General features: G+C 37.3%; 1 protein-coding gene across 3 annotated transcripts in view; it reads right to left on the reverse strand.

Annotated features, from left to right (window-relative positions):
• The window catches only part of pparg (peroxisome proliferator activated receptor gamma), an 85549-nt gene that overhangs the window by 37141 nt on the left and 21605 nt on the right, over nt 1-26803 (reverse strand). For 2 of the 3 annotated variants that reach the window (XM_003217673.3, XM_008105208.3), the window contains exons 2-3: nt 2956-3183; nt 1367-1536 (exon numbers count right to left, since the gene is read on the reverse strand). In XM_003217673.3, the coding sequence (XP_003217721.1) occupies nt 1367-1536; nt 2956-3175 (390 nt within the window). In that variant the 5' untranslated portion in view covers nt 3176-3183. Of the gene's footprint in view, nt 1-1366; nt 1537-2955; nt 3184-19753; nt 19987-26803 lie in introns of those variants that run through there. The other variant, XM_062969971.1, reaches the window with a different exon arrangement.

The raw sequence follows: 26803 nt of genomic DNA on the forward strand, positions 1-26803 counted from the left end.
ATTCTTTAAAAATATTTGTATTTATTTCAGAGACCCGAGTACACACGAATTACTCTAATTTCTGCCTAATATTTGCTTTTTAAAGTACAGGGTGTTTGAAAAAGAACTCCCTAGTTTTAATGTGTTTTAACTTAAAACTAGGGAGTTCTTTTTCAAACGCCCTGTATTACAATTCCACATCTATGCACCTCTTGGTTTACACTTTTTTGTTATATGCCTATAGGTCAGTGGTTCTCAACCTGTGGGTCCCCAGATATTTTGGCCTTCAACTCCCAGAAATCCTAACAGCTGGTAAACTTGCTGGGATTTCTGGGAGTTGAAGGCCAAAACCCCTGGGGACCCACATGTTGAGAACTACTGCTATAGGTTATTTCTGACATGTGGCGACTACAAGTCCATCACACAGTTTTATAAAGCCGAGAGAGTGGGCTTCCATTTTGGGCTTAAGAGATATAGAGATGTAAACATTTATGGGTTTGGTTGGTTTCTCTAAATCTGATGTTTCCTAAAACCTTTACTTCTAAACCAAAAAGTATTTTAAGAATTAGAGTTCAAACTGGGATCTGAAACAGGATCAGAACAGATGAAATATAACTATAACACATAGCCGCTAAGGCTGGGGGGGACGTCAGGCCTCTAAAGGTCTGACGTCCTCCCCAGCCTTAGAGGCTATGTTCAGTAGCTTATAGCTCTTCTCTATGCTCAGTACCTCAATTGTGTCTATATTTCTGATGTGTTAGTGAAAGCAGGCAAACAACCAGCCCTGTGACAAATCCAATTCCAGAAATGATGCTATGAACATGTATACTGGTAGTTTTGTATTTTAAAGCCATTTAAAACATATCATCATAATAACTACAGGAATAAAATCGAATTTGCTTCTATTGCTTTGATGGAAATATGATGACTTGGGATTAAGCACTATTTTGTTGTAATATGTTTTAACACAAAAATAATAACATGAGAATCTGTAACCATGTAAAATGAAATGTTGAATCCTCTCATTACAAATTGTTTTCAAACAGAAGGAAGAAAGGATTCTGTGGAGAAAAGCATCAACCCAGTGGTTGCTGGCATGCCCAAATTGAATGTGAGACTATTTGTTCCTGCACCCAAAATGTGATGCTTTCTGGATAGATATTTCATAGCTTTCTGAGGTTCATCCAATTTCTAGCCTGAGTTACAAGTGCCCTTAAAAATCAATCATCAGAAGCAGAGTGTTCTATCACATTTGATAATGGTGCAGAAGAAGAAGAAATCATTGATAAGTGGTTCTACAGAGAAATTCCTCATCACTGGAAAGATTTAAAAGATTTTACATGACTGCAAATTTTCACAAAGGATAATCTTATTTAAATCTACCAACCTTGCAGCCTTCACATGCGTGAACTCCATAATGAAATCCAGAAGCTTTGTCCCCACACACTCTGCATTCAATGGCCATTAGAGAACTGGAGGTGTCTTCATGAGATTTATTGTACATTTGAACTTTTTCTGAGAAGTATGGCGGAGATGGAGGCTCTAGCTTGATAGTGTCTGTACAAAAGGCAGATTGTAAAAGAGGAAATCACTACAAACTTGAAATGCATGTTAACACTGGCAATAGGTATCTCCTGCCATATTTGACAGTCATGAATACATTATTTTCTCTTTTCCCCCATTTTCTTTTAACCTTCACAAAGAATCTTAGACTAATGAGCCATCTAGTCCAATCCCCTGTTTAATGTAGGTTCTAAAGCAGGCTTGTTCAACTTGCTGACCATTTGCCACATGCAGTCCAGGGCAATGAGAATTGCAACTACCTCCATCGAACCAGATATTAATGCATTGCTTTCTCATAAAGAGTGTCAAATATCCAATTAGTTTTATGCTGTTCTCTTTTCTTCAAATGTTATAATAAAAATATTTTAAAGATTAATAATATTGTATTACCAAGATATATATATATATATATATATGTGTGTGTGTGTGTGTGTGTGTGTGTGTGTGTGTGTGTGTGTGTGTGTGTATATTTCAGTGATTACAAATTTTTGACCTGTTTAATGACCCTCTGAATGGGGCAGCACATGATTAGGATTATTATGCTAAGATCTTTTTTTGCTGGCAGTTATTATGAAAATTATGCATGGACCTTTTTTTACTCACTAGTATATTTTTATGTGTAGACCAAGACAATTATTTTTGCTCTAGTATGGCACAGGGAAACCAAAAGACTGGACACCCTTGAGCTAAATCATCACCTCCAGATAGATGCCTATCCACTTTCTGGAGACGTCCAAAAGAGGACACTCTATTACAGTCCTGCACAACTGTAGCCTTCAAGGTGTTTTGGACTCCAGCTTCCAGAATTTCTGGCCACTGGACAACCAGGCTAGGACTTCTGGAAGAATGGGTCTCAAACACCTGGAGGGCTGCAGATTGTGCAGGCCTGCTCGATCACTTTTCTAGGCAATTCGTTCCATTGCCAAACCTCTGGTGGATTCCATGTCAGTGGATGGTGAATCTGCTTTCAGTTTTAGACCAAACATTAATGGTGCTATCAAAGGTGCTGACTGAGCTCTTCTCCCAAATAATGTGAATACAAACTAATCTTTAGACGGGACCTTGTATATGTAGTTGGATTGTCATTACCGTCAGCCCTAGTCAACATGAGCATTTAAAGGGCACAATGGAAGCTACAGTCTCAGTCTAGAGAAGCATAAGTTTCCCAGGTATGCCTTATGAAGAAATTAACATTGGCTAAATGGTGGAATATTAAAATGAAACTCTAATTCAAAGTATGTCCTTTCCCCTCATATTGTCATGTCATTATATTATTTGAAGAACAAACACATCTTCTACATACTTTATTCATGTCTTTGGTTTTAACTAAACCTGAAACTTTATCATTCCCCATATTTATTTGAAAGTAAAAGGTCTAGAAACATCTCCCAAAGTAATAACAATCAAACCTACTTTGGCACTCTTGAAATTTCACATCATATTTGTAGTCAATGGCCATTTGGTCAGTTCTTGCCAGAGCAAGGTCTTCATAATGTGGTGAAGAAAGGCTTGAAAAATCAACTGTAGTAAAGGGCTTTATGTCGAAGGAATGTGAATGTTCATCCATTGCAGAGAGGTCGACAGGGCTAATTCCAAAGTTCATGGGCCAAAACGGCATTTCTGTATCAACCATTGTAAATCCTGAAAGCAAAAAGAGAAAAAAGAATGAAACTCCAGAATTTAGGAAAGAAAATGTTAGCATCCATGTAGTTAAAACTGATGCTCACTTAAATTTAAGGTGCTAGAAAAGGAATAATGGGAATGAACAAGGGTCTAAGGGACAGTATGAGAAAATAGAAGATATGGAAAGGAGATGAGACAAATCTAGAAAGGGTTGGATTGAAAACCAAGTATGATTTTTATTTGTTTAAATAGCAAATGCCTATTCTGGAGCACAAATGGAATAATAGTCCACAATTACAAACACCATTTGCTCTGCCACATGGATAGAGGAACACTGACTGAGAAATATGTTGAAGAAATACAGAGAACCAGAAGATCATATGTTCACTAAAAGTTGTCCAGTGTTTGTGCCCTAAAATAGTGAGTCCATCATAAGCAGAGAACATGGGAAGGCCAAAAGAACAATCTTGGTTTCCAATATATAATTTTTTAAAGAGAATATGTGTGTTGTGTACCTTCAAGTGATTTCAAAATTATAGTGATTCTAATGTGAACTTATCATGGGTCTTTCTTGGCAAGATTTGATCAATACTGGTTTACTACTTGTCTTCTCCTGAAACTGAAATAGTGGGAATTGCCCAAGGTAATCCAATAGGTTTCCATGACAGAACGGGGATTTGATCCCTGGTCTCCTGATGTCCTAGTTCAACACCCAAACCACTATACGACACTCACTCTGAATACATACTATGAGAAATAAACCATGGTTCAACATAGAAAATCTGGTCAGGATATCTTTTAATCAGCTTTGGTTTTGAAGTCGCCTAGTGCTTTTCATTTTTCTGCTATAAAATCCTTTCTTTTAAAAAAATTGTTCCTATTCTTTAAATAGTCTACAGTGTTCCCTCACTACTTTGCGGTTCACTTTTCGCGGATTCGCAGCAACAGAAGGAGAAGGAGGCAATTTATCAACAGTTGATAAACACTTAAAATAGTATAACTACTAAAATAATGTATAAATATTAAAATAAATATAGTCTCCCTACTTCGCGGATTTTCACTTATTGCGGGTGGTCCTGGAACCTAACCCCAGCAATAAGTGAGGGAACACTGTATTTCAGTTTCAGTAATTTTTGCCAAAAGAATTTTAAAAAAAAAAACAGTATTGCAATGATCAGTATTGCAATGGAAGGATAGGATATAGAGGCTCCCCTTTTCCCATCTCAATGAACAAAAAAAACAAAATAAAGAAAATGGCAACACATTTCAATACAATTTGCATAAACTGTGATGTACACCTATATAAATTTCAAGTACGGAAAAAGTTGTGAATACTGATGTTTTGTTGCATTTTTCATTAGTCATCATCTTGCCAGTGATGAACTTTGCAGCGCAGAAGCACCTTGAGTGGAAAATTTCCATCAAGTAGGTCCTATGGTGAACAAAACTATCAGCAGATCATTCTTCTCTTACTGCTTGTTGCATGAACGCAATATGCATATATAGATATAGATATGGTGTACTAATTTTGGGTGTATCTAATGCACCTTTAGAAAACACCATGTATATGAGGCAGTACATGTTTTCATCATGCAAAGCAGAGTAAGAATGTATATTAGAAGTTGCAAGATAACCTAGAAAACAATAGGTATAATAGAGAAGTAGGTTCACCACAATCATTTCTGATAACTTCCATTAAGTAAGATGAGAATTGTGTAGGAGGTCTCCTCATGGATTGTGTCCAATATGGTTATTACTTCATTGTTTATGTGGAAGGCAGACTCACTAAACTGGAAATTCAGCCCCTACATAAAGATGTTGGTGGATGGAGCACATTCTACACAACATTCAGAGTCCCTTTATATTTGAAATGGATCCTTGTATAATCAGCATCCTCTAGTCCAGCCTTCCAAAACCTAAGCCCCTCCAAATGCATGGACTACAACACTCATCACTCCATTGAGGGAAGGCTAGGCACACCCGAAGCAGTGGTTCAACACATCTGTAAAACTCCACGTTGTGGAATGATGTTAGCACAGGAGTTTGATTACATTGCTCCACAGAGATGGGGATGGAGCTTGCTCCAGTAGTAGCAGACATGCTATTTTTTTCAGACAGAAGATCTCACATGCAATCCTAAGTATCTGCAGCTTAAAAAATGAAAAGTGTCCCAGAGCTTATTGGGAAAGACTAAAACCGGGAAGGGTCATATTCAGCCTGAGGAGATACCACTGAGCTATATGTTTTACCCATTATGCTGTTGGTGTAAGAAAAAAGCACACTAGTTTTTTTCTGTTTAGCCAGGAATCTTTGGGTTTCAAGTCTGACACTGTAAAACTATCCACAGTTATTGTAAGGTCAGACAAGATCTCACTTAATAATAATATTAAGTAAGACTTAACCAATGACATTAAGTAGACCAAATACTTGGTATCTCAGCAAGCTTTATGATTAAAAATCCTTCCTCAAAGGGCTACAGTTCAATTGTTGCTGAGTGCTTCCAAGTCATTTCGGATGTATGATGACTCCACTGTCAAGATTTGTTCAGATGGGGTTTGCCATTGCCTTCCTCTGAAGCCAAAAAATGTGACTTGGCCAGGGTCACCCAGTGGTTTTTCCATGGCTGAAAAAGGATTTGAACCTTGGTCTCCTGAATTCCAGTCCAACATTCAAACTACTAGATAATGCTGGCTCTTTTTGAGGTTAGACAACCTCAAAAATTCTAAGATTAGATTTAAAAATCATGGGTTTTGGTTATTTCTTCTGAATGTGGAGCCTATCAGCATGTGTGGACTTTGCACCTTTATGTAATAAAACCGAGCTGGTTCTATTTCCTTTAAACCAGCCAACACTTCTGTATCCTTCTGTCCAACAGTTGTTTTTTATCCTGAAAGCAGCAGTGTTTTATCAACTGTAACTGTAAGAATAAGGAGGAGAGGCTTGTGTCAACTTTTAACTTCCTCTGTGACATACGCAAACATTTCACAGTAGCTGGTGTCACAGTGAAGGCAGCCAATGAACTCTATGGCCCGGGTGAGTCTGGGCATGCCTTGAAGTTTGAAATCCTATGCATATTTCTTTGGGAGGCGGCATTGGGGAACCACTGAAACCACTGGATTTTCTCCCAAGTCAATATGGCTAGGGATCAGGTTAGAAGAATTTTCAGTGATTATGAGACTTGGATAAAGTACAAAGCAGTCACATGATACATCCATCACATGAGGCTTTCATTCAGCAGTTTATTCACTTTGCTTGGCTCTAGAAATTTCTAAAGCAAATTAGGAATAGAACAGAGAAAAGAGAGGACTTTATTCATTCTCTGTCTCCTGTGAAAGCTGATGTTTGCTGAAGGAGGTCTCTAGGACTTTCTTCTTCACCAAATTCTCAGGTTTCTTTAGGATACTGCTGTGGTATAAAGTCAACTCGGCTTTGTGAGGAGGAAGCAAAACTGGAAATGTGCTAGATTCTATGTTCACATTTATTGTATCTGGAAAGCCACCTATGTGAAATCAATAATCTTTTAAATGTTATTTTTATTAAAACACCCTTTATCACAAGATCTTAGAGCAAATACAAACAACTGAAAACATTTTTCATATTAAAAGCATAAATAATTTGGGCCATAAAAACATATTAAACACCACAACAAACAAAACCATTTTTAAAACTATAAAAAACCTTATAACCATGGTCATGTACCCTTGAAATAAGTTAGCCCCTGAAAGCTTTAAGAAAAATGTTTTGGCTCAGCACCAGAAGGAAATCTTTAGTGTTGAGGGTAACCCGACTACTCCACCACAAAACCATGAAACAGCATGCATGCAGTAAATGTGGCATTAGACTTACTAACTATTACCAATTAATGAGTTGGCATTGTGATGCAGCATATCCTGATACTTAAATTATATGGATCGCAACTATGATAGCAAGGCTATGTCAAACATTATTAAGATTTTCCATTGGGACCAAGCCTTTGTTTAACAAGGGGCATTTAAGGAGACTTTCATTTTGCTTTAACTGCAGAAATGTCATCAGTTAAAATTATAGTTGTTTATTTTACATTTAAAGCCCATCAGTCCTGCTAATAGGCAACTGAACGTCCAGGAGACAAATTCATCACTTTTGTGTTTCCTCTCCATCCCCCAGCATCTGATCCCACAAAGCATATATATACACAGAAACACTTTATACATTTCCCATTCTGAGAAACCAAGAATGACCCAGGAGGAAGAAGGGGAGGCTTTATCTGAGTCATTTCCAAATGCAATCTGAAGTGTTTGCTAATTCCTATACATATACCGTATTATGTATGTACAGTATATGCAAATATAAGTATTGGAGAATTCGAAAAAATCCAAAATCCAGAAGACTTTTGGTCCCACCCTGCAATACCCTTCTAGTTGCTTCAGTTTATTTATTTATTTGCAATGCTGTTCAATTTGTATGAAATAACCAATAGTGTCATTTATTATCAGATTATTTTTTTCAGAAATAAGATTTAAAAATTTGATTCAGAAAAAATGCATGTGACCAGTAAGTTTGCACTGCTGAATAGGAAAATTGCAATAAGAAGAAACATAGCTATAAGCTAATATAATGTCAATGTGATCCTAGAGTCCATATTCTTGAAGTGATGTGAATCATCACTTGCCTTGTTATTCTATGAGAAAATGACAAACCACTTAATTTTTCTTCTTGCTTGTGAATGGCAAGAAATTTCCTCTTATTTATCAACAATGACATTTTGGGCATAAACTATGACTGCCTTGCTGCATGTAATAAAAAAGGAGCACTGGATAGATTGTTCACGTCTTTCTTTCTTTTTAATCTGCCATTGCTGTGGCCTAGTGCTTCGTTTCACAAAGGGGACAGATTTTGCAAAAAGACATTTTGCATACATTGTGTTAAAAGAAGTGCTCCTTGTGTTCTCACACGGCAGGAACTCTGAATTTCTTGGCAGGCAACCTTGACATGTCAAAGCAACCTTCCCTCCAAGAACATGACATTTGGGGAACATCCTTCACATCCATAGACATTATCATCAACAAATAAGAAACTGCTAAGAGACCCTTCCACAGCATCTCAATACTGAAACATTTTTGCAGGTTTCAGTGATGGTAACTGATAATAAAATGTTCCAAAATGCATTCATCTGACATGAATCCCCACAAGAACTTGGGATATACGTCAATATTTTATAGTGAGTCTACATTTGTTAAAGTAGTATTATGAAAATAGTGAAGATTCTATTTATACCGTTTGAAAGTTGGATATTACACCATAATTTCCCTACATTTTGTCATCTTTCTTCTGCATTTTATTTTCATTTGCTCAAATCCCTCTGTGATAGCAAAAGATAAGATCTGATATTAATCTGATGTAACAAAAAGTATATTCAAGGCCATGTAAATATTGGAATTCAGGCCTCCAAACCACATTACAGGTGGATATAGATCCGAACAATGAAGATACGGGAACAGTTTTCCATACCTTGGCTGAGTTAATAATCAGAATGGAGATGGCAGTCAAGGAATTAGAAGACTAGGAATTGGAAGAACAAACACAAAGTAATTATACAAAATATGGAATACTAAAGCTAGGATGAACCATATCATCACATCACCAGTTTCGATATATGTTGTGAAAGCTGGATAGTGAAGAAAACTGAAAGGAAGAAAATAAACTAATTTAAAATGTGGTGCTAGAGAAGAGTTCTATGGATACAATGGACTGCTAAAAAAGATCAATAAATGGATCCTAGAGCAAAGTCTTAGATGACTAAACTGACACTGTCATACTTTAAACATATAACAAGAAGACATAATTCACTAGAGTAGACAATAATATTGGTAAGATAAAAGACAGTAGGAAATGAGGAAGACTGCATTTTAGATAGATGCAGTCAAGCCTGTAAGAACAGAGCAGAGCTGTTGAGAATAGGGTTGCCTGGAGGTCTCTCATTCATAGGGTTGCTGAACTTTCAAGTCAACTTGAAGGTAGTTAACAGCAATGGTTGTAGTCCTAGGCAGGCTGAGCCTTCTTTAACACAAGAAAACTATGTTTCTGATTTTCATAATTGCTTATTGTTTTTATATTGTCAACTAAACATTCGCACACACACCACTTGCAAATATTTTGCTTTGATGCTGTAGAATCAGCAGTAGGAAAAAAACATACCTTAGAAATTTAGAACACACCTGACCCCAACCAATTAGGTATAATTAAATAGGAAAAGGTGGAAGGTTTTGATCAAAGTACAATATATCGAGTTTCATACTGAAGGCCAGTATCAAAGTAATATGTAAAGGTGGCAAAAGCATTTTATGTTTTTATAAAAATTTTTAGAACTTTTCTTCATGTCAAGAACCCTACAAACATGGCAAAATGTTCTCATGCTCCGTAGGGAACATTAAAGAGCAAAATCATCATTATCATCATTATTATTTATGAAGGCAGAAAGTGAAGGAGAGTCCTCCAAGGTGGTGGTACTAATGTGGCCCTCTAGCCTCTCCCATTTGTCCAACCCTACACTAAAGGGAATAAACACAGGCAGGGAGTTTACAATCGGTCCTCCCTATGTACAGGTCTCACTTCAGAGCCTTTGATTACTTGTGGATTTGATTAAAATGTTCTCTCTAGGAAGTCCTCCAGTGCAATTCAATGACTATCATTTGCCAGATATTGAAAACAAAGTCATGCCAGAGGACCTAAAGGACTTCAGATGTTCTCTCAGATTAAACAAAACAGCATTTTTAAAATTTGTGGTTTTTCACTTCTGCAGGGTCTGGGGCCCATAACTCTGGAGAGTGTGGAGGGTTGATTGTACATGGGAGTTTGCAAGTGAGTTTCTTGATCTAGTGGGCGATTCCTCCTGTAAGAAAACATGCATAGATCATTCTTACTTGGTGGGGCAGTGCTCTACTCATCCTTATGGATCAAGGGAAGGTAAAACGGAGCAGTTTCCTCTTTCTGAATCTGAAGTCAGTCCGTATAGGGAACGGACTGTATTGTAGCTTGATGGGTAACAAGTTTAAAAACTTGATTTAAAGGCAAAACCACAACCTCGTCATCATATAAAATAAAGCCAAAGAATGGCAGATGTGGATTTAGTCAGCCAATGCCATAAATAACTCTATTCACTTAGAGCTCAGTGCCAGAACAGCTATTTTATAATCTGAAGATGTCAGGTTGAATTCCTACTATCTCCATTATTATTTTGAAACAAAAGACAACAGGAAATACCTCAGTCTGAGACTATGAAAATGTGAAGTTTGATGGACATTTTAACATTGTAAGATATTTCATTTACATACCGTCATGACATTCTTAATCAGGACCATGGCAAGCCTCTTTCTGTGGTCAGATTTAATCTTATAACACGTTGAACATGCTAATAAGTAAGGTTTTTATAAATGTTTACAAGGTTTAGGGGCAACCTGAAGGCTAATAGTGCCAACACAAAAGCTGATGCCAAATAAAACCTTATACGCTTTATGATGTCACAAGATTCTTTACAGATTTTCCTGCAACAGATTACTACAGTTAACCCCTCAGAGTTATTTTGTTTATAATATGTGTGCCATACCTTTCACCATAGCCTCAAGGTAAGTTACAGATAAACAGAAATATATACAACACAAATATATAAAACAGTTTTTAAAAACCCTATATAAAATCAAGATTAAAAACCAGCGAGTTGCAGTTTAACTCAACTTTAAAAAAGCAAGCCAGTCAATTAAAAGAGAGGCAGGCTGTTATAAAATGACATTAAAGGCTTGGGAGTAAAAGGGAGGACTTTGCATGGCATCTGAAACATAACACAAAAAGCACCACCCAGCCTGCATGGTTTAGAGAGGCGTTACATCCTCTTTTGGTTGCTTCTATTTTATCATTTTAATATAGTCATTATTTTATTTGTTATTATTTTGCTTTTATTTTGTTGGCCATGCTGAAAGATTCTACCTGAAGAGAAGGATAAAATTGATTAGATAGATAGATAGATGTCACACTATAAATGAACAGATACCAAACAGGAGAACAGTTTCTAATGAAGAATTCAGCAGATATATTTGTGAAGGAGAAAGTAGTATTCTAGAAAATAGCCAACTCAGGCCATTTAAAGCTTTACGGTCCCAAAACCAAGTATTTTTCATACTACACAATTATAGCACTATGAATTCCATGGAATCCTGGAGCTTATAGTTTCTGGAATCCCTAGAAATACTTTGCCTGAGAAGTCCAAATCTCCTCCCCTCAATGGCAAACCCCAGACTTCCACATTATGTTTCCATGGCAGTTAAACTTGAACCATAGTACTACAATTGGGTGGTGTAAAAAGGACCCAGCCCATTAACTGATCCCCAAATGAGCTGGCAGTCAATGTAGGTCTTTCAGGACTACCATGACATAAACCCAGTGTTCAGTCTCTGTCTATATTGCCACTACATTTTGTGCCAGTCCTAGTTTCCAAATATTCTTAAGAGCCAGTCCAATTATACATTATGGTTCTCAAGGTTGGCATTTTTAGAAAATGGAAAGAAACAGGATACCAGTTGAAGTTCATGAAAGCCACTACAAGTCCAGAAGTTATCTGAGCACCCATCAAAAACATGGACTATAATAATATTCCCCAAGTTGTGAACTTGATTCTATACAGGAATGAAATCATGACTGAAATAAGTTTTGCAGTCCTCTTCCTGACCACAACTCGTATTATGAATTATGCTAAGATATCTCTGACTGCATCAAGGTGCATGAGAATGAAATACTAAGGTGTATCAATCTGCTGCCTTCAAGATGCTTTGAGCTATAACTTCTATAAACCTCAGAATGATCAATGGGCAGGGATGGTGAGAATCTCAAACTGATCTCCAGCTTGAACAATCTAGAGGACATCTTCTAATGTTTCATTCATCAGTCAAACTGAATGATGGAGTGGTATAGTCTAGGTTTTTTTTAAAGTGTTGACATTTTCATCTGAAAGTATTTTATAACGACAAAAGAACGAACAATTACAGAAATATTTCAGCAACTTACTCCCAGCTAGCTACACCCCATACTAATGAGTGCAACCTGTTTTTAGTTCTCGAGCAATCTCACATTCACTTTATGAAAGTGGAAACGTTGGCCAAGCATTTACATACAACAATGACAGGAGGTAAATTTGCCAGTCGGGTCATTCAAGTTATAACTGGTACTCCCCTGAAAGCCAAAGCATTCCTTCACATTTGAAATACAGTATATCTGTTTTTTCCATTCTTTACAGTCAATATGAAAATCTGTTTTCAGCCAAGGTGTGTTATATATGTAAATGCTTTAAAAGAAAATGGCATGCAAGAGAAACAATACTTTCCTCACCAATGACAAATTAATATGTAAATGACAGTCTTCTGAATTAAAAGTATTGTATGGTAGAAATTAATCAAATAAAAGACAGTAATAATAATATACTTAATTTATATTCCGCTTATCTCCCTGAGGGAACTCAGGGCGGATTACAGAACACACATACAGCAAATATTTAATGTTGTTATACAATCAACAAGGACAGACAATACACAAACAGAGGTAAAGGCATTTCCCATCTTATTTCTGGCATCTTGTAGCAACTGACAAAAGAAACAGAGGCTAGTTGTCAGGCCAACAAATATTTTCACACATATCAGCTGTGGTTCTGAGGCTAATATTACTTCTCCATAAATGTTTACTACCATTCTCAGGGAACTACGAAAACCACTTAGCACATTCCACACAGCTGAATAAAATCCCACATTTTCTGCTTTGAACTGGAATATATGGCAGTGTGGACTCAGATAACCCAGTTCAAAGCAGATATTGTTGGATGTTCTACCTTGATATCTTGGGTTATATGACTGTGTGAGAGGGCCCTTGGTCATGCAAACACATTTGGACATTTGGACACACCCTCTCAGCTTCAGAGGAAGGCTAAAGCAAGCCCCTTTGCCTAGAAAAAAATCTTGTCATGACAGATTCACCTTATGGTCACCATATGCTGGAAACAACTTGAAGGCACACAACAACTTCAATCATTTAAATGTCAGTGGTGTAGATATATTTCCCATGATATCCAAGTTGTGTGGATTTCTATCAGCCTCTGTATGCCCACTTCTATACTACCCACATTTGAGGGCAGATGAAGTTTAGTTCATCATTGCCTATGAGGTCTCCTTTCTTGAACTGGCAATTTCCCAACTCTTCTCAGCTTGGCCCCAGAAGTCCTCAAGGTACATAGAGAACTGACACGCAGAGAGCATGGCAGGCCAAACTTTCTCTTAACAAGCCTTTATTTTCTCACCTGTTCAATCTCAAGAAAAACAAACTGACCAGGTTTTATTGATATACCAAATGGTTTTTCAGGTAGCTGTACTTTTGAACCACATGAATGCTATTTAAGAAATGCCAACTTGTATTAACATGTATTGACATGTGCATATATAGCAAGTGCTTTCTGTGTGTTTGCATGTAAGAAACCCATTTACTCAGATTTTTGCCTCAGTGTAATGAAAACAATACGGATTAACAAAATGCATTCATTATGGTAAAGCTGTCACGGACCCACTGTGCTTCATTGCAGAAAAATAGAAATGCTACCACTATGGAAACAGTGAACTCTTAAAAGGAAGGCTATGAATCCAATGAAATTCTATACAAATGTTAAACTTGGTGCAGTTAAGTTCCTTCACTAAATAGTCGAAGAATAACTCTGTTTCTTCAGTTTCGGAATGTAGTATGAATTCCCTTTGGTACTACTAACCTATAACACACACACACACAAACACAATTTCTCTCTAGTAATTAATCTACTGAGAATCTATCATGCTTTATTTGAGCACAGGCTGCTAGGCTGCACTTCTATTTTGATGGAGATTCACCGATAATTTTATTTGCAACTATTATCACACCTCAAAATTAAGGAAAAATATTTCACATGGATAAAGTATTGAAACACATTGTCACTATCTTCAAAGTAATTGTTCTTGAGTAAAATAAAATTTTGTTTCCTTTCCTGTCCAATGTACTTGCTGTTATTTTATGGTGTTTAACTTAAAATCCATTAAAACAGAAACCTGATTTTATGTGTGCCACTGTTTTATATTCCATTTTATGAAATATGAGGCATTCAAAGAATGCTTGCATGTGCAGTTCAATACAGTGTTTACTGCATGTTCACACTGATATTGTGTATACACATATTCAGATGAGGATGTTGAGGGACCTGTAAATCAACGGCCATAGCTTTATCGGAAAAATTAATATAAAATAAACCATTTATCAGTGATATATGGGCCTTCTCGGTGGTGGCTCCCCGGCTGTGGAACACCCTCCCCAGAGATATCCGACAATCCCAATCCCCTTGGGCTTCAGAAGAGCCCTAAAAACATAGCTATGTGCCCAGGCTTTCAAGGAATCAATTATAAAGATGACACGGATGGACCTATGGATACAGCACAAGGTTTTCTGGACGAACGGATCTGATCAAATGTTTTAAATTTATATATTGTAATTTTATATTGTATTTAATAGTTTTAATGGATTTTATGCATTGTTTGATATTGTATTTGTGTGGGCATCAAATTGTTGCCATTGTTGTAAGCCGCCCTGAGTCCCATCGGGTGAGAAGGGCAGGATACAAATGTTGGAAATAATAATAATAAATAAATAATAGAAAATGTAAACTAGCCACAGATCAAGTAAAATTTTGGACAAATTATTAGGGGAAGAAATTACTAGTAATATTAGACACAAAAGTAAAGGATAAAATATTAGAAAGAAGATTGGCAGGGAAGTAATATGTAAACATCTGTGACATGGGGAGTGGAGGGAGGGTCAATGGGATAAGGAAAGATTTTGGATTGTGATATGTTGCTGTACTGTGATATTGTATATTCTGTAAAAAATAAAAAGGAAGGTAAGTCCTATAAGAAAGTGCTAAAAAAATCATGATAAGCATGTTCAAAGGTCTAAAGAGCCTATCATGCAGGAGATGGAAAAGACTGCTTCCTGAGCCTGCAGAAGGCAACACTAAAACCAATGGATGGAAAGATTGACAAAGCAATCAGACTTAACACTAGGAAAAACACTGAGCAGGACTACATAGATAAGCTCCAAAAGATTGTCAATTGTATACTGTATGATAATGCCTTAATGTAACGCCCCTTTTGTATTAGTCTCCTTTGGAAATTATCTCCTCGTGGTACTGTAAAATATAATACTTGCTAGAAACTTTGCAGATTCCTTGCACATTATGGGCAAAAATGGGTGAGAGATACCTATCTGTCATGAGACCATGAAGAAATGGGGGATATGTACCCCTTGGATACACAGAAAGGCCCAAGGTGAGGGGGGGGGGATGAAATCTTCCTCCTGGTGAGCAGCTCTGCCACAAACTGGTAGATCTAACCACCTTCTAACTCCAGGCTATTCTGATGTCTTAAGGCCCAAGCCATGTGAAGAAGAATTACATGAATGAGGCACTCCTCATAAGTTGGATTTTTTTCAGAAGGCCTACAAAGACAACCAGCTAGGTTAAGACTGGGCTATTGGACCTCAAATCTCTAAGCCTTAAATAGGAAGAATTGTTGTAATCATGTTGTTTGTTATTGCCGTAGATTAACTTTGACTTAGAACAATCCTAAAAATGAGACCTTTAAGATGCTTGATCAATTGTCAAGCTGAGGTCTTATAAACTATGCCATATCTCCCAATAATGAGGAAATGTGGATATGTTATATTCTACTTGTATGAGCCAAATTTATACAGTAGAGTCTCACTTACCCAACACTCGCTTATCCAACATTCTGGATTATCCAACACATTTTTGTAGTCAGTGTTTTCAATACATCGTGATATTTTGGTGCTAAATTCGTAAATACAGTAATTACTACATAGCATTACTGCATATTGAACTACTTTTTCTGTCAAGTTTGTTGTATAACATGATGTTTTGGTGCTTAATTTGTAAAATCATAACCTAATTTGATGTTTAATAGGCTTCTTCTTAATACCTCCTTATTATCCAACATATTCGTTTATCCAACGTTCTGCCAGCCCGTTTATGTTGGATAAGTGAGAATCTACTGTGTATGTGTGTGTATATATATATATATATATATATATATATCCCTCTTTTTCTACTTCATTTCATTTTACCAAACATTATTGTTGTCTTCAATGAGTCATGATATCTTGAGATATGTCCAAAATACAACGGTCTCAGTTCTGTCATCTTATTGCTAGGGAGAGTTCAGATTTGAGTTACTCTATATTCCATTCATTTGTCTCCATAAAACTCTCATCCAGCACCACATTTCAAATGATTTTGATTTTTTTCCCTATCAGCCTTCTTCACTGTCCAGCTTTCATGACTGTGTACAGAAATTGGAAGGATGATGCATGAATAGTTCTGACTTTGGCATTTGACAATATGGCTTTAAATACTAAAGCCAGAATCACCCACATCACATTATAAGCTATAATAACTACATCACAAAATATTTTTTAAAAAACTCCCTGAAATAACCTACCTTAACCTTAAGATATTTTTCACCCTGCATACATGTATGTGGATTTTTTTTAAAAAGAACAGTGGGCAAGATCTCTGTGATTTTTGATAGATCTGAATACCTTAAATTTATATCATCCTTTTTTATTTTTAAGGAACAATTATGGGGAACTATGCAGCTCTGGCTATGACTTTTTGTTACCCCTGCAACATGCCTCCTGGGTCTGCTGCTATTGCTAAGAGTCATGTGGTTCAGATGTGGGTGTATTACGTAAGAGGAGTGACTGTGACATTTTCCTTTTGAACAAAATCAGATAAAAATAATTCATCAACATTTGACATTCTAAAGAAGAAGTCTCACCAGATGACTGAATGCCTATAAGGCTGAATAATAGTCACATTCACTGAAAACCCAACTCAGCAAAAACCTCAAAAAACCCAACATCCCTGTAATATATACTATCCACATTGAGGGGATGGCCTAAAATAAACTCTGGATAGATCCATGAATGGTCCCCAATGCAATTGTGAAGAGTAAAAGCAGATCAGAATAGTCCACTTCCTGCATTCCTTCCATATACAAATCTCCAACTGGAACCATTTTATATCCAAGATGGGTCCTTAGAGGCAACATTTTCCCACATCCTGTTCTTTCTATCCTTTGTGGAATAAAACAAATGCAAGCGTTCTCACATTAATTCCATGAAGCCTACAGCTTTCAACAAGGAATATCTCCTTTTGGATTTTCATGTTGGTCTAGAAATAGAAAGTGTAGACTATCATTTTCAACTAGTTGCACTTATTTTTAAAATATATATTGGAACATATAACGTCCTCACTATGCCTTATTCCCAAGATTTACATTTGCAGAATGTGATTTTAGTTCCTTGAAAAGGAAAACGAAGCTCAAGAACTACATTATTTAGTACAGTTAATCTGAGTCTCAGTATTGGGATTTCGGAGGACCTGAAAAGAGATGTACAGATATTGGAGACTAACAAATTAAAGAAGAGAGAACATCAATCAAAAGAGTTCATATGGTGCTGAAACCCAGTCACTGGAACATTTCCATATGCTTATGCATAGCAAAAAGGAAAGCTAACTATTTAATATTTAGCAAGTGAAGCCCATCAGTAATCTAATGTTGAAAATACCCCACCAATATTAAAAAAACATTATGCTTTCAAGCTTATTTATTATTAAACAAAAACATATGACTAGCAAAGGGTACTTTACAGTGTGAAAAGATATCTAAATTATATTGTTAATTACTTTTTTTCGTGTCAGGAGCAACCGGAGTTGCTTTTGGAGTGAGAGAATTGGCCGTCTGCAAGGACATTGCCCAGGGGATGCCCGGATGTTTTGATTTTTTACCATCCTTGTGGGAGGCTTCTCTCATGTCCCCGCATGGAGCTGGAGCTGATAGAGGGAGCTCATACGCGCTCTCCCCGGGTGGGATTCGAACCTGGCAGCTTTCAGGTCAGCAACCCAACCTTCAAGTCACAAGGCTTTTTATCCCCTAGGCCACCAGAGGCTCCTGTTAATTACTTAAAAGAGCATTATAAACAACAACATCAGAACTGCAGCCAGAAGTATTACACATCAAATATTTCATAAGGGATTCTATATCCGTACTATTCATTGTTTGTGTGTTCCCGTGTCTGTGTGTCTGTCTATCTATCTATCTATCTATCTATCTATCTATCTATCTATCTACAAACATACTCTGGAGTAGATATGTTGGCAGTACAGCAAAATACAGCATTGATAACAAGAGACTTGCATTCATATCTTTCTAAATTGTCTAACAACAGAAGGACATTTAAGACAAAATGCTGTATAGGCCTGTGATGCTCACATTGTCATTTTTATTCCTGTATGATTTTTGACACCTTTGCATGATGAAAAGAAACTAGTAGACCTTCAAAAGTATGAAATATGTATGCTGAACTTTTTTTTTAGTTTTCCCAATAAATGTATAATTGTTTTGTGAATTTTGGACTTTGCTATATGTCCATTTGTCACATTTGAATTTAATTTGCATACCAAACAGGGTAAGGGAAGAGCTAAATCATTACTTTGGATCTGAGTGAGTTAGATCACATCTCTAATGAAACAGGGATTTAAAATAATAATTATTGTGACTAAAGAATATATACACATTTATTTGATGCCTAAATAATGTCTATAATAATATTGAAACAATATACCAAAGAACACAACTTGCAAAAATTCTACCAGATACAACTACCAACCTTAGTTAGATGTGCATAGAAGACTTAAATTATCTTAAAATTAACCTTTGTGGACATAGTGGGGAGGAAATGCACAACTCCACTTCAGACAGGTACACATTCCTCTTCCATATGCTCAAGCAAATTATGAAGGCATGTTAAGTGGAAAAAGACATGAATTCCATTACCACATCAAAAAAGCACAAAGCACAGTGTGGGCGAGGGACAACCTCCTTTATGCCATGAGCACATAGAGACGGTATGATACATGTTGGAAAGAAATTGCAAAATTGTCTGCGGTGTCTTCAGAGAGGCATTCCAAGGCATGGTCTGAGACTTGGAAAATGAGCCCCTGTCGAGCAACTTGAGCTTATGGTTCAACAAGTACATTCAAGCATGGTTGACTATGGCTTAATAAGTAGCCCAGAGAAAGCTAGCGTCACATAGCAGCTAAGAGGCTGAGTTATGAGAAACACGACCCTCCAGTTCAAATCCCACTGATGAATTCACTAGCTGGCTTTTGGTAAAACCACACTTACCTTGCTCCCAACTACAATATGAAGGGTGATACCGATCTACTTCATAGTCCTTTTGAAGGATTATTGAAATAAAATTTGTGAATTGCTTTGAACACTCTTGTACCTAATACAAGTTAAGCTTATATGCATTTTTCTCTTTCTTATTCTTCCAAAAAAGTGGAAGAGATTAAAAGAAAATAAATGATAGGAAAAAAGTGGGATAGTAATATTGAACTATCATTTAGTCTAGAAGTACGGAGCCTCTGGTGGCCTAGGGGATAAAAGCCTCGTGACTTGAAGGTTGGGTTACTGACCTGAAAGCTGCCAGGTTCGAATCCCACCCGGGGAGAGTGTGGATGAGCTCCCTCTATCAGCTCCAGCTCCATGCGGGGACATGAGAGAAGCCTCCCACAAGAATGGTAAAAAATCAAAACATCCAGGCGTCCCCTGGGCAACGTCCTTGCAGACGGCCAATTCTCTCACTCCAGAAGCAACTCTGGTTGCTCCTGACACAAAAAAGTCTAAAAGTGATTGAAAATAAAAACTGGTTAACTATTAACATATTTTATTGATATGCTGACATTCTTCCAGACAATTCTTAAACCCTGTATTTAGAAACATAGCCCTTTGCTATAAGTTAGTATCAGAGATAATTGCTTCCCAGTAGTTTCATGATTAGCAGCTAAATTTTATCATACTGTTGGGATGCTATTGAAAAAGGTAACAAAGGAGGGGGGCCAAACCTCCCCTCTCTGCAATTGAGGGCAATACCAATGACAATGTCATAGACATATGAACATGTGTGTGCATGACAGCACATGACTAGTATTTCATTTTATAGAACTCAGATGTGGTTGCTATCCATGCTATTTAAGTAATATTTGGTTTGGCCCTGCATGGGTTTGAACACAGTTATTTAAAGCTCAAAACTCTGGATTTCTGTTTCACTTCAAACAATGTTGCCAACTCTAACTAAATGATAATGAAATTTAATGGATCTGGTATGCATCTTGTGAACAGGGCTGAAAAAGTTGCAGGTACCTGATCCTTTCTGTTCTTAGTTTTTTTTTCCTACTGGCGCTCAGGAATATCAACATTTTGTAGTCTAATGTAAGGGTTTCTTGAAACTTAATTCAGGGTCCAAGAAAACTGAAATTTAACACGGTCCCAATCTGCCAACAGAAATCTAATGATGTTAGTGTAGTTTAATTGATTTTAAGTAGACATTCAATGCTTGTGCTTTTGCTATAGGCAACTGGTTGGCCATTGTGTGAACAGAACAGAATGCAGGACCAGATTGCCAGCATTGCTACGAATAGAGAAGTACTCAGTGTCAAATGGGAGATATATTTGTTAAGTCAAGATTAGAACTGGACCGCTATGTACTGCTTGTTACTTATTGTATATTCTTATTTCATTACAGAATGCTGATCTAGATATTGTCCAATCTAGCATATCCCTTATGTTCCTATATCTACTAAGTTTATTTAAATTTGTAAATTGGGGGAAAGCCAATTTTGAGGTAAAGGCTTACCTTAATTATATTTTTTGTTTATTTGAAGGAATGAGCATCCTGAGAATTCCAAAATCTATTCATTTGTAACTTTTTTAGAAGGAGCAGCTTCCCACAATAGGGAAGAAAAAAAATACAACCTGCTCCAGGTTGCTACCAACCTTGATGTAAATCACCAGGAGCTATGGCAAAAATTGCTGCCACAAAAAGAAAAGTGCTCCAAAGCCAAATGGGAGATGCATTTGTCAACTCAGGACCTCATGAAACCTTGTCCCACTAACTTCATTTGATTGTTGAAGACTTTTCCTGGCTGAATTTCAGTAATATTTTACTGGAAAGTTGTCAGTGCAGTAGTCATACAGCATCATTCTTAAACTCCCTGGGAATTTAGATTGTCACAGTTACTAGGATGTGACCTTTCCCTCAGATTTTTTTAAACATTATTTTAAGACCAAGACAGCAAAAAAAAAAAGTCTCCATTGGGAGTAGTTATGCTTCCTTCACAGATAAGGAAAACAACAACGACAAAACTGTGGAGAGCTCCATATATTTCTACAAGACAGAACATCAAGTCTTAACAGATGTCCTAAGTATCTCAATGGATCTTTAAAAATGTCATTTGTTGTGTTACATAAAGAAAACAGGAACATAGCAAAGGTATTTCCCCAATTTTTTCCCGCCAACAATTTAAAGCTAAGGGAGGTGGCATTAGCCTATGTGTAATTTTTAAGCAATATGCTTTTGTAAATATTTTTACTATTTAACTCAATTTAATTCCAATTCAGATAAAGTCAGTGTTTATATTTTATTAGAACAATGTCAGTTATGGATATCATTTCTTCTAGAAGATAGCTTCTATTGCAAGCAGTCAAAAGCACTTTGCAGCTCTTTCCTTCATAATAATTTTGCTGAGATAAGCGGGGAAAAGATGAAAACACTAAATGTATGCAAACAGAACGATCAAGCCTCATCTCCCTCTACAATTCCAAGATTGTAGTCGCAGATCTGTAAAAATAAAAGCTTTGTCTGGACGCTCCTTAAGTTCAAACATTTTCTAATGATCATATACATATGTATGTGCCTTCAAATCATCTGTCAACTTAGGGCGACCCCAAAGATTTCATAGTGTGTTCTTAGGCAAGGAATACTCAGAAGTGGTTTTGTCAGTTCCTTCCCCTGTACCAGGCATGGGCAAACTTCGACCCTCCAAGTGTTTTGGACTACAACTCCCACAATTCCTAACAGCTGACAGGCTGTTAGGAATTGTGGGAGTTGAAGTCCCAAACACCTGGAGGGCCAAAGTTTGCCCATGCCTGCTCTATATGGTAGCTTAAAGCAGTTGTTCTTCATTGCCAAATTCTCATCCAAAGTACTTACTAGGAGTAACCCTGTTTGGCTTCCAAGATTAGGTAGGATCTGCTACTTTTAGGGTATTATTTATGCCTGGAACTCCATTCTAGATAAACTCTTTCACTTTTCTGCCAGTAGCAGTAATAAATGACAATTTTACACACACTATCTCTTATTATTCAATATGTGGTTCATTAAGAGTCCCCCATTATTTCCCAAATAAACTAACCTAATCTAAACCCAAACCAAGACAGTAAAATAACTAAAGCTTTTATCCTGATTTCTAAAACAAATTACTATCAACAAATAACTGTAATTTATTTATTTATTGAATTTATGAATAGAGGGAGGTCAGTTAATCTTTAAGGTTTGCCTGGGACAAACTAAACCAGTGAATCCCAAAGTGGGCGCTACTGCCCCCTGGTGGGCACTGCAGTGATCCAGGGTGGTGGTGATGGCACCTATGAGAAGATGGGGATTGGGCCAGGGGAGGGGTGGGGCCTCTTCTCAAGTGCCAGAGACAGGGCTGAGCAGCTGAGGCGCCTGTTAGGACACAGGGTACAGAGCTAGAGGAGTGGACGTGGCTTCTTCCCAAGAGCCTGAGACAGGGTTGAGAATCTACTTCTCCTGAGAGGCCTTTTAGGACTAAAGGGCAGGGGCGGGGCCTCTTCCCAAGTGCGCAAGATAGGGCTGAGCCTCTATATACCTCCCCTGAGGCGCTTGTTAGAACACAGGGAGGGGTATAGAGGTTCAGTCCTGTCAGGCACTTGGGAAGAGGCCCCGCCCCCTCCTCTAGACCTGCCCCCTGTGTCCTGGCAGGCGCCGCAGGATAAGGATAGAGGCTCAGTCCTGCTTCAGAGCTTGTAACTCCGCCCATCCCAGTTCTGGCCGCCCATTTGTGGCCCCACCCACCTCCCCCTCCCAGCCCTGCATCTTGGACTAGGGGAGAAGCTCAGCTCCGCCCACCCCTCTAAGCCACACCCCCTTTCCAGGGGACACTGAGTAATATTTTTTCTGGAAAGGGGGCGGTAGGCCAAATAAGTTTGAGAACCACTGAACTAAACTCTCAACTTTCACCACTCTATTCAGAGAAAGAGAGGGCCCCCTTTTTATATAAAGAGGTACTAATTACATTGATATGTGGATAACTCTACCCAGGTTTTTGATCTGATTTTTTAAACGAAAATTTCTAAACTTATTTATGCACTGTAGCCCCAAAAAACACTTTGTGTCACATATATTATGAGAAACCTGTTGTGAAAAGGACAGAAGAGAAGGATCAACTAAATCAGTGGTTCTCAACTTGTGTGTGCCCAGGTATTTTGGTCTACAACTCCCAGAAATCCCAGCCAGTTTACCAGCTGCTAGGATTTCTGGGAGTTGAAGGCCAAAACATCTGGGGAGCCACAGGTTGAGAACCACTGAACTAAATCAACCCATACTGAAGATAATCCAAAATACTCACCCTCTTTAGATACGTGAAGCACACATGTGAGGGATGTTTTCCAGCACTGGACTTTGCTAGCTAAATGGAAAGAGTCACTAGCAACAAGGATGCAACATGAGCAAATACTATCTCCTTGCATGGATATAAGTTGTGTGATAGGGTGATTTAAATGTACAACAAACATTTCATAAGCTAGACAATTCTGTGTAAGCAGCTTTCCTGTTCCTCACAACACCTCACTGGAACTGACACACTGAGTTTATTCACTTTATAGACAAAGTAAAGTGCATATCCCTAATCATATGTTTGTTACATCACTACATTTCAAGAAAACAAAGCCTTCCTTTTAAAGGTTTCATTCACATATATACATGGAAGTAGACTCTACTGAACTTTGTGAGGCTTATTTCTCAACAAGCCAATATAGGATTGTACTTTAAATAATCAGAAAGTAACTTTGTCTTGCAAGAAGATAGGAATAAGCACTTTAAAGTCATATAGAAATAGTTCACACAGTTATTTTGCAATTAGTTTGAGACTAATTTGTCTGTATTTGGTAAATAACAAGGTGTTAACCTTATTAGATAATGCCATCTAAGAAGAATATAGAAAATAGATATGCCATTTAGGAACAATTTATCTGAATGTACAGCCACTGTGTCCTTTGTCTCCCCTGCTTTATTAATAACAAGTATTTAGGAGAAGAAAAGTGTACTGGATACACAACCAAATGCTTCCCAAGAGGAAAAATCAATGTGGTTAATCTTAGTTGAAGCAGAATTCCGTATCAGCTTGTATGTTTGAAAAATGATTCAGTCAGTTCTCTATCTGCATTTCTATTTCTGTGACATTCATAGTTTCAGCCAAGCATAGCTACTAAACGTTTATTTACGGAAGGCAGGATTGAACTTTGCTGCCTACAGAATTTGATAAAGATATTTGTGCCCCATTAATTTACAGATTTTTGATTTGCTACCCTCAACACACCTATAATTGAAGTCCACAGTCATAAAATCATTGGGATCATATAGGTTCACATAGCCCTTATCTAAGCCTCCCTTTTCTTTCCTCACTTCTTATGTAACTGTTCTTCTTTTTATAGATTCATTTGTTTTAGTTATAAATTAACTCTAGGGCTGACTCTCCCAGAGACTAAATACTACAACATTTTCGCGGTTAAAATTCTACAAGAAAGAATTAACGTTTTAGAAACTAGTTTGCTGAACAGTTTCTGAATAAGTTTAGCAAATAAAACATAAATGCAGAAACTGCAAAGAAATTGGAGGTTCATCACACATAACTAGAGAGAGGCTCAGATGGTATTTGAAACTTCATTGCCCAAGCTACGGATTGCAAACATTTTTTGAAATTAATGCAGTTTCATTAAAACAATTTAATGTACAATATACAGTATAAAATGTTCTATGTGTGGTGCTCTAAGAAGCTATTTTTCTCTACTGCATTACCCATCATTACATCATTGTGTGCCCTCAAGTCGTTTCCAACCTATGGGATTTTCTTGGTAAGATTTGGGGGATTGCCTTTGCTTTCCTGTGAGGCTGAGAGTGTGTGACTTGCCCAAGGTCAGAGACAGTGGCAGACTAGCCAGGGTGTCAGCTTGCCACCAAGCAAGTGGTCCGCCTTAAACATTACTGTATTTACATTTAATATCTACAGTATATTGCCAGTAATATGCACATTACATGTACACTGTGACTACTAAAATATACATTTATTTCACAATAATTTTAATTGTACCCTTTTCTACTTATGTATTTTTTAATTTTTAATTTCATTTATTTTATCCAAAAATCAAATGATAACCTTATGGTTCTCTCTTTGTCTCTTCATAACCAATATTTTTAGACCCTATCTGCCACTGCCCAGAGAGTTTCCATAGCTGAATGGAGATTCAAACCCTGGCCTCCAGAGTTGTAGTCCAATGCTTAAGCCATGACAACATCCCAGCCTGCAAGACATATTTTGATTTATATTACCATAGAGCAAAATCATTTTGAGCTTCCATTATCATGTAATTACCTTAAGAGTAGGTACCTGTGTGTATTTCTTATTCACATTCACACACACAAATATGGATCAAGACCATACCACAGAGTGAGGAATGTAATCCACATGATGCAGACCAATCCAGATTGCTCCTTGTCACCAAAGCAATTAGTCATATGGAGTGCAAGTGTCCTCTGTAGTTAATAGCAGCTCTGAGAGGTGGTAGGAATTTGAACTGGTTCAGGGAAAGGGGGTTGGTTCTCCTCACCCACTATCCAAATTGGAAGGGATTACAACCAGTCCCAAAGTTACAAAGCCTGACTTACAAATGACTCATAGTTAAGAATGGGGGTGAGACAGCGGAAGGTGAGAGAAATCTACCCCCAGGAAGGGAAATTCACTCCTACCATGGGGAAAAAGTGACTCCACTGAAGCTTTCTCACCAATCCTTGTTTCCACAACAAGCCACATTTTTCAAACTCCAATTCTCACAGGGACAGAAAGTGAGGTGAAATCTCCTGAACAGGGGCACAGACAGCAAACAAACAACACAGGGGTGTTAACCCTTTCCTATATCTATATTTATCTATATCTCTATATATCTAGAGTTACACTTTAAAACGTACCTGTTCTGACTTACATACAAATTCAACTTTAGAACAAAACCTGTTATGTTTGTAACTTGGGGACCGTCTGTACAATTGAAAGTTGACTTTGGCACTTCAAACAGGAGCTCCAAAACAACATGAAATTAGCTGTGAAATGTTTCAATATCTACCCATTTGTATCTGTCTTATGTGGAAGTGTTTCTTTAGTCGTGATCTGGCATTCAGTACTCTTCTTTAATTTATGTACCATCTTTTTCCCAGCCCACAAGCTAATGTGGCTTACAAAATAGATGGAAAACTTCAAAAATATTCTGTAGATGCCAGAGGTTTCTTGCCCCTGTGTTACAGCCAGATGAAAACACTGTTAACAGCTTTTCATTTAGCTGAATACATTGCTTAATCATGAGACAACTGTTCATTATTCTGTTGTGTCAGTTTG

This window comes from Anolis carolinensis, chromosome 2 (assembly GCF_035594765.1).
Source record: "Anolis carolinensis isolate JA03-04 chromosome 2, rAnoCar3.1.pri, whole genome shotgun sequence".
In the NCBI taxonomy this organism is placed as follows: domain Eukaryota; kingdom Metazoa; phylum Chordata; class Lepidosauria; order Squamata; family Dactyloidae; genus Anolis; species Anolis carolinensis.